Source organism: Dendropsophus ebraccatus, chromosome 2, assembly GCF_027789765.1.
Source record: "Dendropsophus ebraccatus isolate aDenEbr1 chromosome 2, aDenEbr1.pat, whole genome shotgun sequence".
Classification (NCBI taxonomy): domain Eukaryota; kingdom Metazoa; phylum Chordata; class Amphibia; order Anura; family Hylidae; genus Dendropsophus; species Dendropsophus ebraccatus.
This window is the reverse complement of record NC_091455.1, coordinates 17297515-17317566: the sequence shown is the minus strand read 5'-3', so window position 1 is coordinate 17317566 and position 20052 is coordinate 17297515. Positions and strand designations below refer to the sequence as shown.

The 20052-nt window shown below is 44.6% G+C and overlaps 1 protein-coding gene across 9 annotated transcripts in view; it reads right to left on the bottom strand.

Moving 5' to 3' along the window:
• Positions 1–3140: 3140 nt before the first annotated feature.
• Positions 3141–20052, bottom strand: part of CYRIB (CYFIP related Rac1 interactor B) — a 101408-nt gene continuing 84496 nt past the window's right edge. For all 9 annotated transcript variants that reach the window (XM_069957098.1, XM_069957096.1, XM_069957097.1 and 6 more), the window contains 9 exons: positions 17975–18096; positions 17651–17756; positions 15783–15919; positions 13121–13198; positions 10136–10252; positions 8494–8573; positions 7270–7396; positions 5583–5653; positions 3141–4061 (listed from right to left, as the gene is read on the bottom strand). In XM_069957098.1, coding sequence (XP_069813199.1) covers positions 3998–4061; positions 5583–5653; positions 7270–7396; positions 8494–8573; positions 10136–10252; positions 13121–13198; positions 15783–15919; positions 17651–17756; positions 17975–18096 — 902 coding nt within the window. In that variant the 3' untranslated portion in view covers positions 3141–3997. The remainder of the gene's footprint in view (positions 4062–5582; positions 5654–7269; positions 7397–8493; positions 8574–10135; positions 10253–13120; positions 13199–15782; positions 15920–17650; positions 17757–17974; positions 18097–20052) is intronic.

The following is a 20052-nucleotide window of genomic DNA, read 5'->3' as shown; positions in this document are numbered from 1 at the left end:
CTATACAATACAAATAGAGGGCAGCCATAGTAGCCACACTTTCCCTTCACTGATCCCCAGGGCTCTGAACCCCATTTTAGGCTTCAAAGAATAATACAAGGTGCTGAGAGCACATAAACAGCTGTGAGGGGGCTATAATTTAGGATGTGTAACCCTGGCGATGCTGTGGTCAGCACTAACCGGGCATCAAAACGGGGGAAAGGCTTCCTTTAAAGGGGCAGTTCGGCAATTTTTTTTCCAAATCAACTGTGGCCAGAAAGTGCCAGAGATTTGTAATTTACTTCTTAATAAAAATCTCCAGTCTTCCAGTACTTATCAGATGCTGTATGTCCTGCAGTCTGACACAGTGCTCTCTGCTGCCCCCTCTGTCCATGTCAGGAACAGGAGTGGTTTTCTATGGGGATTTGCAGCTGATAAGTACTGAAAGACTGGATATTTTTTTAACAGAAGTAATTTACTATGTAAACTACAAATCTCTGGCACCAGTTGATTTGAAAGAACATTTTTTTTTTTTACTTACTGCCCCTTTAATTTTTTGATGTAAAGAGTCATAGAGGTGTTCCCAGGTCTATAACAGGTGTGAGATTTGGAAGCAAGGATAAGGAGCGAGGAGGCGCTACACCTCAAGGAGGTTGGAGATGCATCTGACTCTTTGCGGTCTAGGGTAGAAGTGACAGTAAATACCTGGCGGTCTAGGGTAGAAGTGACAGTAAATACCTGGCGGTCTAGGGTGGGAGTGAAAGTAAATACCTGGCGGTCTAGGTTGGAAGTAACAGTAAATACCTGGCGGTCTAGGTTGGAAGTAACAGTAAACACATGACGGTCTAGGGTAGAAGTGACAATAAATACCTGGTGGTCTGGGGTGGAAGTGACAGTAAATACCTGCGATCTAGGGTAGAAGTAAAAGCAAATACCTGGCGGTCTAGGGTGGAAGTGACAGTAAATACAATGGTACCTTGGTGTAAGAGTAACTTGGTTTAAGAGCGTTTTGGTTTAAGAGCTCACAGTTTTTCAAAATTGTGACTTGGTTTAAGAGCATTGCTTTGGTTTAAGAGCTCCATGTTCTGGGTGGGAGCGCGAGTGGAGGAGGGGCATGGTCTGCATAGGGGGGTCTACAGCCCTGTACTCTGTCCCAGAAAGTCTCCCTCACCTTCCAAATCATAGCAGATCCATTTCAGGCTGGGGCTTACATCAGGGTCTAGGGTGGGAGTGACAGTAAATACCGGGCGGTCTAGCGTGGAAGTGACAGTAATTATCTGGCGGTCTAGGGTAGAAGTGACAGTAATTACCTGGCGGTCTAGGGTAGAAGTGACAGTAATTACCTGGCGGTCTAGGGTGGAAGTGACAGTAATTACCTGGCGGTCTAGGGTGGAAGTGACAGTAAATACCTGGCAGTCTAGGGTGGGAGTGACCGTGATCACCTGGTGGTCTAGAGTGGGAGTGACAGTAAATACCTGGCGGTCTAGGGTGGAAGTGACAGTAAATACCTGGCGGTCTAGGGTAGAAGTGACAGTAAATACCTGGCGGTCTAGAGTGGGAGTGACAGTAAATACCTGGCGGTCTAGAGTGGGAGTGACAGTAAATACCTGGCGGTCTAGAGTGGGAGTGACAGTAAATACCTGGCGGTCTAGAGTGGGAGTGACAGTAAATACCTGGCGGTCTAGAGTGGGAGTGACAGTAAGTACCTGGTGGTCTAGGGTAGGAGTGACAGTAAATACCTGGCGGTCTAGGGTGGGAGTGACAGTAATTACCTGGCAGTCTAGGGTGGAAGTGACAGTAAATACCTGGCGGTCTAGGGTAGAAGTGACAGTAATTACCTGGCGGTCTAGGGTAGAAGTGACAGTAATTACCTGGAAGTCTAGGGTGGAAGTGACAGTAAATACCTGGCAGTCTAGGGTGGGAGTGACCGTGATCACCTGGCGGTCTAGAGTGGGAGTGACAGTAAATACCTGGCGGTCTAGGGTGGAAGTGACAGTAAATACCTGGCGGTCTAGGGTAGAAGTGACAGTAAATACCTGGCGGTCTAGAGTGGGAGTGACAGTAAATACCTGGCGGTCTAGAGTGGGAGTGACAGTAAATACCTGGCGGTCTAGAGTGGGAGTGACAGTAAATACCTGGCGGTCTAGAGTGGGAGTGACAGTAAATACCTGGCGGTCTAGAGTGGGAGTGACAGTAAGTACCTGGTGGTCTAGGGTAGGAGTGACAGTAAATACCTGGCGGTCTAGGGTGGGAGTGACAGTAATTACCTGGCAGTCTAGGGTGGAAGTGACAGTAAATACCTGGCGGTCTAGCGTGGACGTGACAGTAATTACCTGGCGGTCTAGGGTAGAAGTGACAGTAATTACCTGGTGGTCTAGGGTAGAAGTAACAGTAATTACCTGGCGGTCTAGGGTAGAAGTGACAGTAATTACCTGGTGGTCTAGGGTAGAAGTAACAGTAATTACCTGGCAGTCTAGGGTGGAAGTGACCGTGATCACCTGGCGGTCTAGAGTGGGAGTGACAGTAAATACCTGGCGGTCTAGGGTGGAAGTGACAGTAAATACCTGGCGGTCTAGGGTAGAAGTGACAGTAAATACCTGGCGGTCTAGAGTGGGAGTGACAGTAAATACCTGGCGGTCTAGGGTGGGAGTGACAGTAAATACCTGGCATTCTAGGGTGGAAGTGACAGTAAATATTTGGCGGTCTAGGGTGGAAGTGACAGTAAATACCTGGCGGTCTAGCGTGGAAGTGACAGTAATTACCTGGCAGTCTAGGGTGGGAGTGACAGTAATTACCTGGCAGTCTAGGGTGGAAGTGACAGTAAATACCTGGCAGTCTAGGGTGGAAGTGACCGTGATCACCTGGCGGTCTAGAGTGGGAGTGACAGTAAATACCTGGCGGTCTAGGGTGGAAGTAAAAGCAAATACCTGGCGGTCTAGGGTGGAAGTGACAGTAAACACCTGGCAGTCTAGGGTAGAAGTGACAGCAAATACCTGGCGGTCTGGGGTGGAAGTGACAGTAAATACCTGGAGGTCTGGGGTGGAAGTGACAGTAAATACCTGGCGGTCTGGGGTGGAAGTGACAGTAAATACCAGGCGGTCTAGGGTACAAATGGTGCGTCAAATGACAAGTAGTCACGCGTTAGAAAAATGAAAGCTGACTTTTATTTTTTAACAGCCATCCATTTGACATAAACATGCATACGTAATTCTGTTACGCACACATCACATTATTTTATGTTAGTCATCAAAGATTAAACATACAACATACATCCTTACAAAAATGAGTCAAAATGCAACCTAAAAACAATTTCTTTTTTTTTGTTTTTTTTTTCTAATTCAAAAAAAATCATTGTGCTGGGTACCAATAGTTTTTTTTGTTTTGTTTTTTACAACGGTTAATTTAAACTTCTCTGTTCATTTCTTTCTTGGCTGCACATGGAAAAAAAAAGCTGCAATAGAAACAAATTCTGGTTGTATTTTTTTTCTTTACATATAGTTTTTTTCTTGTTTTTATTTTTTGACAGCAGAAATAGGCAGTTCCGCCATGCAGTTTTAAGCAATATTAAATATTAGGTTATTTTCTGGGGGAGAGGGGAAGAAAAAATAAAATAAGTCTAAAAATATTTAGTTCAAGTCACAGAACTTTTCCCCCTTCCTCAACTCAAAGGGGAAAAAAAAAACAAAAAAAAACCTAATGCAATGCATAAATAGCTGCCACTGAAACGGCCATTCTGGAAAAAAATTGTACACTGCCTTCCCAGGTTTGTATCCCATTGATTTTGGCACAGAAAAGAAAAAAAAGACAACGTCAGAGCGTACTTAAGAACAAGAACACGGTTAAAAAAAAAAAAAAAAAGATAGTGGTAAAGAAGGGGCAGGTGATAGAGATCCGGAGGGGTAAAAGAAAAGGGGGAAGCTGGACAGAAATGGTTATTGCAATCACTAAAATCCCGTAAATCTCAGTCATTGCAGAATACTGTCTTGTGTCCACAGCAGATATGCACCAGACGCCACCGCTATTGCAGCATTGCCTTGATTTGCTTCGAGGTAGTCTCATCATTCAAATGTTTCGTTGTGTACCTGAGGGAAGCAAGCAGCGGAAGACAGATTATAATACACCCGATACTTATCCTGTATCATACTCCAGAGCTGCACTCACTATTCTGCTGGTGGGTTCACTGTGTACATACATTACTGATCCTGTACGGATCCTGAGTGACATCCAATATTATACTTCAGAACTGCACTCACTATTCTGCTGGTGGGGTCACTGTGTACATACATTACATTACTGATCCTGTACGGATCCTGAGTTACATTCTGTATTATACTCCAGAGCTGCACTCACTATTCTGCTGGTGGGGTCACTGTGTACATACATTACATTACTGATGCTGAGTTACATCCTATATTATACTCCAGAGCTGCACTCGCTATTCTGCTGGTGGGGTCACTGTGTACATACATTACATTACTTATCCTGTACTGATCCTGAGTTACATCCTGTATTATACTCCAGAGCTGCACTCACTATTATGCTGGTGGGATCACTGTGTACATACATTACTGATCCTGTACGGATCCTGAGTGACATCCTATATTATACTTCAGAACTGCACTCACTATTCTGCTGGTGGGGTCACTGTGTACATACATTACATTACTGATCCTGTACGGATCCTGAGTTTCATTCTGTATTATACTCCAGAGCTGCACTCACTATTCTGCTGGTGGGGTCACTGTGTACATACATTACATTACTGATACTGAGTTACATCCTATATTATACTCCAGAGCTGCACTCACTATTCTGCTGGTGGGGTCACTGTGTACATACATTACATTACTTATCCTGTACTGATCCTGAGTTACATCCTGTATTATACTCCAGAGCTGCACTCACTATTCTGCTGGTGGGGTCACTGTGTACATACATTACATTACTGATCCTGAGTTACATCCTGTATTTTACTCCAGCAAAGGGAAATCCTAGGAGATTTCAGCTCTGAAGCCTGTATAATATACCATGCAGCTCTGGACTAAAATACAGTCTCAAGGACTTATAAAGTGTGACTCAATATATAACACAGTACTGGTCCCTGACTTGCAAAACTACAACTCCCATCATGCCCTGACAGCCGAAGGCTGGTAGGAGTTGTAGTTTTGGGCCTGATCTAGAGATGGTTACAGACAGTTCTATGTATAGGATCAGTATCAGGCACATGGGGTAAGAGGCCTTAAATAAGCAACTTACAAGACTGCAATACCCTATAAATGTGAGCGTTCCCCCTTAAGAGCGGCATGGCAGGACAGTGCAAGCGATGGTGACAAGCAGTAAATAAACTTCTGCGCACAGTCTGCTCTCCGCGCTCTGGAATCATGCTCCATTACCTCTCAGCCCTTGAGTAAGCAGATGCTTCACATCAAGAGCGGAGGTGGTCTTGGGAAAAGAGACAGCGAGAAGACTGCGGCGACTCCCCCAGAGCTCAAGGAAATGAGACGTCATGGGCGGCTGGGCCCTGTAACTCATACGCGGCCGTATATTACGCCGGACGGCGATGCATGAAGAGGCCAAGGCCTGGCGGGCTGGGAACAACGTACCTGAGAGCGTTTAGAAGACCTTCTACGCTGTTGGGGGGCTGTTCTTTGAGAACCTTAATGCAGCCTTTCATCTGAAAGAGTAAAAGCACAGGGGGGTTATACAATGTGGATCACAATATACCCAACCATACCCAACCTGTGGCTCCCAAAACTACAACTCCCAGCAGCCCACAGACTTGGTATGATGTAGCATGATAGGAGTTGTAACTTTAAACTATCCAATGCAATTGTGTATAACACACAATACTCTGACACATCCTGTTCTCTGTAGCTCACTTGTCAGCTTTGCTGTACAGACTGGGGCAAAATAAGCAGAGCCATCTCATTATTAATAGGGGTTGGTGATTCATTGGCAAATCACCTCTCTACTGTACTGTGCGCTCTTCTAGTATTACTAAGCTGGTTGGTGAAACAGGACACACTTAACAGCCCTATAAACTGTGGATTAAAAAAAAAGTTATCTAACAGTGACCAATGGTCTCATGAGCCCTTTAAAGGGGTACTCAAGTGAAAAAAATTATTTTAAATCAACTGGTATCAAAAAATTGTATAGATTTGAATATTACTTCTATTTAAAAATCTCCAGTCTTCCAATACGTATCAGCTGCTGTATGTCCTGCATGAAGTGGTGTATTCTTTCCAGTCTGACGCAGTGCTCTCTGCTGCCACCTGCTGACTGTCCGTGTCAGGAACTGTCCAGAGCAACAGCAAATCCCCATAGAAAACCTCTCCAGCTCTGGACAGTTCCTGACATGGACAGAGGTGGCAGCAGAGAGCACTGTGTCAGACTGGGAAGAATACACCACTTCCTGCAGGACATACAGCAGCTGATAAGTACCAGAACACTTGAGATTTTTAAATAGAAATAATTTACAAATCTATACAACTTTCTGACACCAATTGATTTAAAAGAAAACAAAAAAATCTATGGAGTAACCCTCTAAGCCAGGGATGAAGAACCTTCAGCCCTCCAGCTTTTGCAAGACTACAATTCCCATCATGCCTGTCCAGGCATGATGGGAATTGTAGTCTTGCAACAGCTGGAGAGCCGAAGGTTCCCCATCCCTGCTCTAAGCCAATCAGCAAAGAGGGAAGAGCTGAGGCTCCACCCCTGAGGGGCTTCTCCAATTTCTATTACAGATTTTCCTGCTTAGCATTCTAAAATAAGCTGATGATGGTCACAATGTCACATGTAAACATTTCTGAAGCCTGTCTGTAATAGAGATGTGACAGATGAGAGCGCCAAACTGTACCGAGACTGAAAATCACAACCCTCCTCCCCCTGGCCAATAACATATAGATATGCCTTAGTGCCCAGGCTAAAAAAAGAGACAATGCCCAGGGTGAGGAGTTCAGGACTATGATAGACGGAATGATAAAAGCTTTGCAAAAATTGCTGGCTGGGCTTTCTAGTTACCAAGCCTTGAATCTCAGATCAGCATTTCTTAAAAAGCCTTTCGAGCCGTGATCTGGGTGGGGTGACCCTGCTCTGGCAGTCGGAGTGCCCACCACTGTGCCAGCTTAATCTGTCATTTGCGATCAGGTCTCCTGACACCCAGCAAGTCTTTCCTGCTGACTGTGTGCTGTGCTAATGGAATACAGTGCGCCGGGCTGCTGTGGTGCTAATGCACCTCCTGACGCCCGGGAAGCCTCTCCGCTCTTTAATATTCAACGAGAACAAACGTACATCAATCTTTGACATTTTGGCGAAGGCTCCCACGGGATGCACATGGTCGTACAGGATGATGACTCCCACCATCACTCTCAGACAAAAGGACACAGTCTCTTCGTTTGTAAACCGACTCCTGTATTCCCTGTAGTGAGAAAAAAAGAGACCATAAAAAATCTGATTGCTGTATATGTCTGGGATATAGCCAGCGCCTAAAAGACACAAAGCGTCTGCACACTGTGTTATTTCCAGGACCAGGGTATAGAATTCGGAGCTCTGCTTTATGTGCAAGTTATGCTAAGTGCTCTATCCACTAAAGGCTCTAAGCAACATGGTAAATAGCTTCATGTTATAGGACTGCACAGATGGAAACAAACTAAAGTCACATCCGCCTCAGTCAGTGACCAGGCTTCCTGCTCTGTAGTTATTGGATGAAGCTGCACCTTATAGACTCCCTTGCTCTGGGGGTATTGGATGATGCTGCACCTTATAGACTCCCTTGCTCTGTAGTTATTGGATGAGGCTGCACCTTATAGACTCCTGGCTCTGCAGCTATTGGATAAAGTTGCACCTTATAAACTTCCTGATCTTCAGCTATTGGATGAAGCTGCACCTTATAGACTTCCGGCTCCGCAGCTAATGGATGAAGCTGCACCTTAAAGATTCCCGGCTCTGCAGGTATTGGATGAAGCTGCACCTTACAAACTTCCTGCTCTTCAGCTATTGGATGAAGCTGCACCTTATAGACTTCCAACTTTGTAGCTATTGGATGAGGCTGCACCTTAAAGACTGTCTGGCCTGAAGCTATTGGATGAAGCTGCACCTTATAGACTCCCTGAACTGCAGCTACTGGATGATGATGCAACTTACAGACCCCCTGCTTTGAAGCTATTGGATGATGCAACACCATATAAACTGTCTGCTCTAAGGGGTATTGGATGATGCTGAACCTTATACACTTCCTACTCTGCGGCTATTGGATGATGCTGCCCCTTATAGAGTCCCTGCACTGCAGCTATTAAATGATGCTGCACCTTATAGACTGTCTGCTCTGAGGGTATTGGATAATGCTGCACCTTATAGATTTCCTACTCTGCACCTGCTGGATAAAGCTGCACCTTATAGATTTCCTGCGGAGCCGCATCTTTTTAGAAATAACTATAAATCTAAGTAGAGGCCAAAAAACTATAGAGGCCAAATAACTATAATATTAAGTAGAGGCCAAAAAAACCAAGAACTTACGGAGTTTCCAGCATTACCCGACACACACTGGCCATGGTGCTTAGACAATCAGTGGTATTTTCTATAGGTAAATTCTTGTTCTATAGTGGGAGAGAAAAAGGAAATTACTGAGTGGTGTACACTATAAGGGGGCACCATTACTGAGCGGTGTACACTATAAGGGGGCACCATTACTGAGCGGTGTAAACTATAAGGGGGCACCATTACTGAGCGGTGTACACTATAAGGGGGCACCATTACTGAGCGGTGTACACTATAAGGGGGCACCATTACTGAGCGGTGTACACTATAAGGGGGCACCATTACTAAGAGGTGTACACTATAAGGGGGCACCATTACTGAGCGGTGTACACTATAAGGGGGCACCATTACTGAGCGGTGTATACTATAAGGGGGCACCATTACTGAGTGGTGTACACTATAAGGGGGCACCATTACTGAGCGGTGTACACTATAAGGGGGCACCATTACTGAGCGGTGTATACTATAAGGAGGCACCATTACTGAGCGGTATATACTATAAGGGGGCACCATTACTGAGCGATGTACACTGTAAGGGGGCACCATTACTGAGCGGTGTACACTATAAGGGGGCACCATTACTAAGAGGTGTATACTATAAGGGGGCACCATTACTGAGCGGTGTACACTATAAGGGGGCACCATTACTGAGCGGTGTACACTATAAGGAGGCACCATTACTGAGCGGTATATACTATAAGGGGGCACCATTACTGAGCGATGTACACTGTAAGGGGGCACCATTACTGAGCGGTGTACACTATAAGGGGGCACCATTACTAAGAGGTGTACACTATAAGGGGGCACCATTACTGAGCGGTGTACACTATAAGGGGGCACCATTACTAAGAGGTGTACACTATAAGGGGGCACCATTACTGAGCGGTGTACACTATAAGGGGGCCCCATTACTGAGAGGTGTATACTATAAGGGGGCACCATTACTGAGCGGTGTACAATGAGGGGCACCATTACTGAGCGGTGTACAATGAGGGGCACCATTACTGAGCGGTGTACACTATAAGGGGGCACCATTACTGAGCGGTGTACACTATAAGGGGGCACCATTACTGAGCGGTGTACACTATAAGGGGGCCCCATTACTGAGAGGTGTATACTATAAGGGGGCACCATTACTGAGCGGTGTACAATGAGGGGCACCATTACTGAGCGGTGTACACTATAAGGGGGCACCATTACTGAGCGGTGTACAATGAGGGGCACCATTACTGAGCGGTGTACACTATAAGGGGGCACCATTACTGAGCGGTGTACACTATAAGGGGGCACCATTACTGAGCGGTGTACACTATAAGGGGGCACCATTACTGAGCGGTGTACACTATAAGGGGCACCATTACTGAGCGGTGTACACTATAAGGGGGCACCATTACTGAGCGGTGTATACTATAAGGGGGCACCATTACTGGGCGGTGTACACTATAAGGGGGCACCATTATTAAGTGGTGTACAGTGAGGGGCACCATTACTGAGTGGGGTTACTGTAAGATGCACCTAGGTACCATAACTGATTAAGTGGCACTATAAGGGGCATTATAAGGACACCAGAATGGAGTGGGGGGCACTGGCTTCCAATAATAAGATTGCAGCGCTCTCTTACCTCTGATACAAACTTTGTTGTGGCGTCACTTAACGTCTTCAGCATGGGCGTGGCCTCAGCGTAGAATAGTGACATTCTATTGGCCAGTTCATTATTTACTTCGTTTTCTCCCTCTGCCTATAAATAAGAGAACTGTGAGTGTCTAGCGCTGCTGTATACACTGGAGATATATATATATACACACACACACACATATATATACTGTGCACACCCGGCCCTCACATCTATTATTCACTACAGAGCAATGAATAACAAGCAGTTACATCGGAGACCGCCGCTTGCTTTGGGGGATGGAAAGGTCACTGTCTGAGCCATCTGGTCCCATGAAGAATAATGTGTACACAATGAATCGCTAATAAGAAACAAACCCCGGGGTCTGTGGCCATTTTTAAAAAAAAATTGTGGCAGGTTTCAACACAAGGGGTTAAATACTAATTTTGCAGCATTTTCATTTGTGGCACATTCACACCTACTGTTTGCTGTGAACTTGATGCTGTGCACAATCATTTAGTTACATTGATTTACACAAATCCACAGCTGACACAGTACGTATGAACGCACCCTTGTAATATTTGGAGGGTTTTTTGTTTTTGTTTTTAAATGGCTGCTTTCTTCCAAAAACAGTGCCACGGTGTTAACAGGTTGTGAGCGGTATTAGAGCTTAGACCCATCTAGTTCCAGAAGCAACCTGTACAGAGGGAGGCACTGTTTTTAGATGATTTTCTAAATCCTGGACACCTTAAAAACGAGGAGGGGCAGAGAGAAGGGGAGGGGGGAATAATGGCTTTAAAAATAACATTAAATATTAAGTCATAAAAACAAATGTAATTTTTTTTGTAATACTAGCAGAAAATGAAAGAAAACATTATAAAAGACAAAAATAAAAACAATAAAATAGAAGGGAAGATAATTGCTGCCATGCTATTAAATCTAAAATAGGAAGGGCCTGTAAGGAAAACTATTAACAGTGTAAATAAAATATATATATATATGAAAAGTAATAAAGACAATAAAGTAATATTGTAGTAGGTGTAATAAATAATAAAACCAAATAAAAATGTTATGTGCTAAACTACAAGCACAGCACAAATGCCGTGCACTCACACATGGAGTTAATAGTTGGGTTTCTATTATTATATTGAAAAAAAGCGGTCAGACAGTGGGGTGCGGGAAAATAATAAAGTAAACGTACCCACCCGTGCGCCTCTGTTGCGCCATTGCTGAGTCCCACTGAAAGCAGCCAGCTGTCATCTTCAGCTGAAACCGGCTCTTCCAGCTGCAAGGTCATGTACCCCGGTAAGCGGTGTCCCACCTCAGTCACTGATTGGCTGAGCGGGTTATCACTCAGCTGGGTATTTGATGTTCCAGCTGGAAGAGCTGCAGGACACCAGAGGCTGTCAACAGGACCATGGAGTGGCACCAAAGGACATGAGGATAGGTAAGTTTACTGGAATAATTATTTTCCTGGGATTTTTTCCTTAAAGGAGAAGTCCGGAGGAGGGAAATTAATTACAAGTACTAACTTACCTCGCCTCAGGTGCGTGGGGAGCGGTTGCGGGACGCCCGCCAGGCTCTGGCGTCTCTGGAGCTGACACATCACAACCAGGCTGATGGACTGGCCACTCAGTGACTGGGGAGGGACAGGCCATCAGCCGGGACAGGCATTTTCCCCTGAGTTGTGGAGTCATTAAAACTTGTGGGAAAACGCCTTCCGGCGGCCTTTCCCTCTGCACACCGCGGGCACGGGGAGGGATAAGTTAGTACATGTAGTTAATTTCCCCCCTGCAGGATTTTATAATCCGCTGGACTTCTGCTTTAAAGGGGTTATCCAGCGCTATAAAACATGGCCACTTTTCCCCCTACTGTTGTCTCCAATTCAGGTGCGGTTTGCAATTAAGCTCCATTTACTTGAATGGAACAGAGTTTCAAAACCCCACCCAAACTGGAGACAACAGTAGGGGGAAAGTGGCCATGTGTTTGTAACGCTGGATAACCCCTTTAACTTCTCCAGGAGCCAAGCTAAGTACTGCCCATCCACTCTGGAGATCCACCTCTCTGCTCCCCCTCAGCTCTTGAGGCTCTGCCTCTAATTCCAATTCTTGCACTTGCACAATTCACCAATGGTGTGGCACACGCTCAAGGACCTATTCCAGGGGCCGACTAAGAGGAGCTATTAGCGCTCGTTTGCTCCTCGTTCCCTGTTCGCTGCCACCGCTATTACATGCGGCAGCAGCGAGCGGGTGAGTCTGGGGGGGGGGGGGGGGGGCTGCGGGGAGCTGCTCGGGTGATCACTAGATCGTCCGGGCAGCCCATAGAATACAGCAGCGGTCTGCTGCCGCCGCCCCTATTTCGTGGAGCAACGGCAGCAGATCATTGCTGTATGAGTCGCAACTATGTCGGCTGACCGTTGCCTTTTATTACATGGGACGATTATCGGCCATAACGGCCGATAATCGTTCCATGGAATAGGGCCTTCAGTGAAGCTGTATTCTTCCAGAGGCTTTACTAAGGGCCATATTACACGGCCTGATATTTAGGAGCTCTGACCTGAGAGGTTGGCACTCCTTTGCTCCTCGCTGTCTGTGCTATTACACCCACAAACATTGAGCGGGAAGAAGCGGGAGGGAGATTGCCCGAACAATCAATATTGTGATCATTTCTTAAAAATATGCTTTAAGACAACGATCAGCCGCCATGCACAATGATTGTTGCGTTTTAGCACAACCTATTACACGAAACGATTATCAGCCAGAACGGCCGGCAATCGCGCAGGTAAGGTCGATTGGTGTAATAGTAGTCTAACCCTAACCTCTATAGGAGTTGTGTAAACTGCTTAGTTCTCCAAATGGGATCCACCTCCATAGAGAACAATCTATGACAAGGACAATACCCCTTCAAAAGATAGCATAGTCTTAAGAAAACACTGCAGGGTATACAGCCAAGGTGTTGTCTATAGATACAGAAGAGAACTCTAAAATGTCTTACTGGGACGTTGTTAATCCTCATGCGGCTCAAGGTTCTTCTGTAGTAGCTAAAATCATTCTGTATAGCGGGATTTGTCATCTGAATGGAGAGGAAAAACAACAACAAATGTAAATCACCAAACTGCACAACGATAAATAGGATACACAATGCAACACGATCCGATGGCCTGAGGCGAGGCCGATGGCTCACCGCACAGCAGTCACATATACAGGAGATACATAGGTTTACATGACAATACACGTTCAGTAAGGACAGCACTGGGCACTGTCCACAAGGGTAGATTCTACTGCAGTTTTTTTGTTTCTTTTTTTCAATTATGTATTGTCAGGGGGAAAAAAAAGCTTCTTTTCCTCTTACAAGGCTGATCTCTTATCTGTGACAGCTTTACAGCTTTAGTGAGATCAGGTTACACTGACTATAGAAGTCTATGGGGGGGGGGGGGGAGTGGGGGGCAGGTAGAAACACAGCGGTTTGTCTCACAGTTTAGACTGCTCAGTACAGCTCTGTAATGTCCGCCATACAGCAGCCACGTCTGAGAGTTTTCTAGTAAGGAAGCAGGCTTTGCTGTTTTTGTGTTGATGCTGTGTATAGAAGCCATTATAATCTTTTTTCGCTATTGAACTGTGCTCAGGGAAGGCTTAAACTTATATAAAGTCTTGTAGAACCATATACAAGGTATACCGTGTGTGTGTATATTATATATGAAAAGGCGGCACTCCAATTTTAGTGAATAAAAAGTGGTTTAGTTTATTCACCCAACATGCAACGTTTCAATCTCCTCAATGGGATCTTTGTCTTTTGCTTGACAAAGATCCCATTGAGGAGATTGAAACGTTGCATGTTGGGTGAATAAACTAAACCACTTTTTATTCACTAAAATTGGAGTGCCGCCTTTTCCTATATTTTGCTAGATGGCCGTCGGGACCTGGGTCTGAGACCGTGAGGCTGTGCACCCTACCTGAGCCTTTGAGCCGCACAGTGCCGTTCTGAAAACAGTTATCTGGAGATATATATATATATATACATACATACATACATACATACATATACAGTATACCTTGTATATGGTTCTACGAGACTCTACCTAAGTTTAAGCCTTCCCTGAGCACAGTTCAATAGCGAAAAAAGATGTTAATAATAAAGGGGCAGGAGCAAAATTTTGTAATGACCTATCCCAACATATATATATCTTGGTCAAAGAATAGGTTATTACTAAATTTTGCTCCTGCCCCTTTATTAATTAAACACAGATTAAACACATTTATTGCACGTGGCGTTACGGTCATGACAGTGCCACGTGTGTATACTTTGCTGTTTTGTGACATATACAATGGCTATGTACTTTCATCTACACTAACCGTACACCGGTGAATGGTGCTGAGCTGTAATACCACATGCAACCTGAGAAGAAGGGTGGCGCTGTTTTTGCAAATAACAGTTTTTTCCTATCCCTTAAATACTGCAATCAGTACTGATCATGGCTTATAAAGAGTAAGGGTCCTATTCAATGGGCCGACCACGCCCAATAATTGTTTATTGAGGGTTATCGATGGCCTTGCAGCCGAGGCGGTCCTGGCCAGTGATTGGCTGAGCGGTCTGTCAGCTAACAGGCCGCACCGAAGCTGCTGCTGCGCGCAGGACCAGGAGGAAGAGGAGCGCAGGAGAAGCCCTGCAACATGGTTAGGTAATGTATGGTGCTTATGGAATCATTGATCGCCCACCGTGCATCGATATTCCACGCAGCCATGTGCGGGTGGCGACTGATGATTTTAGGTTTGAAAATAAGTGAACAATCAGCCGATGACACGATCATCAGCTGATCGCTCTCTGTATTACACAGATGATTATCGCTCAGTGGAATAGGCCCCTTAAACTGTGCAGATAACCTTTGGAGCTGTAGTTGTGTATTACAGCTCTTACTGAGTGTACAGGCATAAGGCAGTATTACACAGTATTAGTCCACTTTCACACCGGGTTTTGAATATTAATTTAGTTTGTTCTTAGGCCAATTAAAAATGTGTCGCCATAGTAACAGACTACAAACAACCTTGTGTAGTCTGATTCAGTAGTCACACTCCATTCCATCTGTCGCCTTCTTCTTGCCGTCCACCGAATGTTAAGTAGTAAGTGACAACTCCAGGATCTCACACACAATTTGAGAGTAGTCCGTTAACATGGAGACACACTGACCTGCTGTTTAAAGAGCACCTATCATGCAAATCCCCATAAAAACCTCTCCTGCTCTGGACAGCTCCTGACATGGACAGAGGTGGCAGCAGAGAGCACTGTGTCAGACTGGAAAGAATACACCACTTCCTGCAGGACATACAGCAGCTGATAAGTACTGGAGGAGTGGAGATTCTTAAATTGAAATTATTTTTTTACCACTTTCAGTTGTGATAGCCATGTCATTATTAACACCTTGTTGGCGCAGTTTTTGTCATTATTATGTGAAAATGTAATAAAATTAGAATGAAATATAAATAAATGACTTACAAATCTGTATAACTTTCTGACACCAGTTGATTTTAAAGAAAAAAAAAATTGCCAAAGAACCCTTTTAAGGATCAAGAGTGATCGCTCCCACGTGACAAGTGGTAAGACCCCCAGGAGATGTTATGGCATCAGCTGTACATTAAATATTAAATGTAAAATATTTTACCTTAAGCTCATCGAAACGGAGAGTAAAGTGAAGGATTTCGGCAAACTGTTTGGCAAGAGCCTGCTCTCGCTCCAGGTGCTGTGTGGGGGAGTAGGGAGTACTAGTGAGCGCCCCTAGGAGCCCGCGCAATGCTGCTTCTATAATGCAGAAAAAATATGTTTAGACAATATACACATTTTAAATGATGTATATGATAGCAGATATCTTCAGCCAAACACAGTGTACACACATCACTGATCCTGAGTAACATCCTGTATTATACTCCAGAGCTGCACTCACTCTTCTGCTGGTGAGGTCACTGTGTACATACATTACTGATCCTGAGTTACATCCTGTATTAGGCTGGGTTCACACTACGTATATTTCAGTCAGTATTGCAACCAAAACCACTATCATTACCTTCCAATCCTTCTCCTATGTCACTATCCTTACCTACCAAACCTTCTCCTATATCACTATCCTTACCTACCAAACCTTCTCCTATGTCACTATCCTTACCTACCAAACCTTCTCCTATATCACTATCCTTACCTACCAGACCTTCTCCTATATCACTATCCTTACCTACCAAACCTTCTCCTATATCACTATCCTCACCTACCAAACCTTCTCCTATATCACTATCCTTAGCTACCAAACCTTCTCCTATGTCACTATCCTTACCTACCAAACCTTCTCCTATGTCACTATCCTTACCTACCAAACCTTCTCCTATGTCACTATCCTTACCTACCAACCCTTCCCCTGTCACTATCCTTACCTACCAAACCTTCTCCTATGTCACTATCCTTACCTGCCATACCTTCTCCTACTGTAAGTAACTATCCTTACCTACCAACCCTTCTCCTATGTCACTATCCTTACCTACCAAACCTTCTCCTATGTCACTATCCTTACCTACCAAACCTTCTCCTATGTCACTATCCTTACCTACCAAACCTTCTCCTATGTCACTATCCTTACCTACCAAACCTTCTCCTACTGTAAGTAACTATCCTTACCTACCAACCCTTCTCCTATGTCACTATCCTTACCTACCAAACCTTCTCCTATGTCACTATCCTAACCTACCAAACCTTCTCCTATGTCACTATCCTTACCTACCAAACCTTCTCCTATGTCACTATCCTTACCTACCAAACCTTCTCCTACTGTAAGTAACTATCCTTACCTACCAACCCTTCTCCTATGTCACTATCCTTACCCACCAAACCTTCTCCTATATCACTATCCTTACCTACCAAACCTTCTCCTATGTCACTTTCCTTACCTACCAAACCTTCTCCTATGTCACTATCCTTACCTACCAAACCTTCTCCTATATCACTATCCTTACCTACCAAACCTTCTCCTATGTCACTATCCTTACCTACCAAACCTTCCCCTATGTCACTATCCTTACCTACCAAACCTTTCCCTATGTCACTATCCTTACCTACCAAACCTTCCCCTATGTCACTATCCTTACCTACCAATCCTTCTCCTATGTCACTATCCTTACCTACCAACCCTTCTCCTATGTCACTATCCTTACCTACCAAACCTTCTCCTATGTCACTATCCTTACCTACCAACCCTTCTCCTATCTCACTATCCTTACCTACCAAACTTTCTCCTATGTCACTATCCTTACCTACCAATCCTTCCCCTATGTCTCCTCAGTAACGTCTCTATCAGCTCTTTATGGAAAACAGATAGGTGATATCCCCGGCAGCTTCATCCAGCACTTGTGTGACATAATCAAAGTAATAAATGAGATTAGTCAGCCATGATCGGCCTGCAGTAAAGCCATGCTGGTTTGGAGCCATCAAACGGTTGATTCCTTGGTGATCCATTACTGTATTCGTGGAGAAGCAGCCAAGACTTACCTAGTCTTTGAGAGAATTCATAAAACTTTTTTAGTTTGCCGACTAGAGGGACCACGGCTCCCCAGGCTTTCTCCTGTAATTTTTCATCAGTAGCATGCTGTATCGCCTACAGAGAAACAACAATACTATATGCAATTCAACATATCAGGGTGGTTGGGAATGCTTATTATACAGTGCCTAGCCCTTCCCCCTTATTAACCAGGTAAGGAAGCTATTGCACTGGTTTGCATGTTTTTCAGTGCAGCTTTGGATGTGACTAGAGCATGAAAGATAAACGGTGCAGCCCAGACATGTATATACTGATGTAAAGGATAAGTGATTTACCTCTCGGATCTCCAGACCTGCCCCTCGGTAGGACTGTAAATCGTCCAGGATCCCTTCTGCGTCCTTTAATACTACATTCACCTGATTATAAATATCTTTCTCGGCTTCTGTAGGTTGAGCATCTAGACAGCATGAAATCATAGTCAGGGTTAACAGGGATATCGAGAGGTGAAACAGCAGGGGGGACAACAAGGAGACGGGAGAAGCAAAGGCTAACTACACGGGAACTCCATTACTTCAACACACGCTTAGGCCACATAGAAGAAACCAGGAGTGGGGACACGCCAAGGACTTAAAGGGACTGTCCACATTGGACCTGGTGTTTTAACAATGTAGTAGGTCACTTTTACTCTAGGAAGAATTGCATAGTGCCAATGTCTATCAACTGGCATCCTGTAATGTACAGGCCCTATAGGTCCTCAGGGCAAACTCTACGCTGGGGCCTATAGAAGTGCCTCCTAATGGGGGGAGATACAAGGTGGACAAGCCTTAAAGGTGTGTGGGCTAGAAGTCATCTTACACACTGGGGGGGTTCTATATTGTGTCCCAATATCTTACCCTATAGAGCTGCTTTGCTGGCGATGTATTATCCCCATGATAGTCCCTTACACAGGCTATGTACTCTCACTATCTACAGCCCTGCATGCTGGATAAGTATAACAAGTACTACTCCTATGCTCTAAAACAATCTACTTAAAAGTGCAGCTGCTGCCAGTGTGATATAGGTTAGTAAATGGCCATTTTGTATGTGTGAGATATGTGTGATGTGTCTTTGATAGTAAAACTTGTTTGCTGTCTGCGCTTTATGATAATAAAGTACCTGGAGCCATCTCTCAGCATTCATTTCTTCTGCTGCTGCAAGCACGCCTCCTGTCTGATGATTGACAGATGATGTCACAACAGGGAGAGAGACAGGAGGCGTGCTTGCAGCAGCAGAAGGAGAGATGACTCTCTGACTCTACTGAGTTGCTGTATAAAACCCCAATGACTCCAGCTAGTTCATTTACCTACAGCCCAGGCAGCAAAGTTTGAAATCCTAAAATCATATCACATTACATACGTGGAGGACGGTGGTGTCTCCTCCTAGGATTTTCATGCACAGTTTAGTAATTACATGAGCCAAGTTACTGTAAGTTTGCTCATTTGTATTTATTTTAGGTGTTAGGGCCGGATTCTGAATTTATTTTTACATGTCAGGCCTGGGGTCTGAATTCACTCTACAGGTTGGATCTGGGGTTTGAATTCATTTTATGGATCAAGTGTGGGGTCTGAATTCACTTTACCGCTTGGATTTGGATTAATTTTACACATCAGGTCTGGGGTCCGATTTCATTTTTATAGGTCAAGTCTGGGGTCTGAATTTATTTTACATGTTAAGTCTGGGGTCCAAATCCATTTTAGACATCAAGTCTGGGGTCCAAATGCATTTTATGGATCAAGCCTGGTGCCCGAATTCGTTTTATACAACAGGACTGGGGTCCAAATTTATTTTACACATCAGGTCTGGGGTCTAAATGCATTTTATGGATGAAGCCTGGTGTCCGAATTCATTTTATAGGTCGAGTCTGGGATCTGAATTAATTTTATAGGTCAGGTCTGGGGTCTGGATGCATTTTATGGATCAAGTCTGGGGTCTGGATTCATTTTACAAGTTAGGTCTGGGATCTGGATTCATTTTATAGGTCAGGCTTGGGGTCTAGATTCATTTTGTAGGCCAGGCCTGGGGTCTGGATTCATTTTATAGGTCAGTTCTGGAGTCTGGATTCATTTTATAGGTCAGGCCTGGGGTCTGGATTCATTTTATAGGTCAGGTCTGGGGTCTGGATTCATTTTATAGGTCAGGCCTGGGGTCTGGATTCATTTTATAGGTCAGGTCTGTGATCTGAATTCATTTTATAGGTCAGGACTGTGATCTGAATTCATTTTATAGGTCAGGACTGTGATCTGAATTCATTTTATAGGTCAGGTCTGGGATCTGGATTCATTTTATAGGTCAGGTCTGGGGTCTGGATTCATTTTATAGGTCAGGTCTGGGATCTGGATTCATTTTATAGGTCAGGTCTGGGGTCTGGATTCAT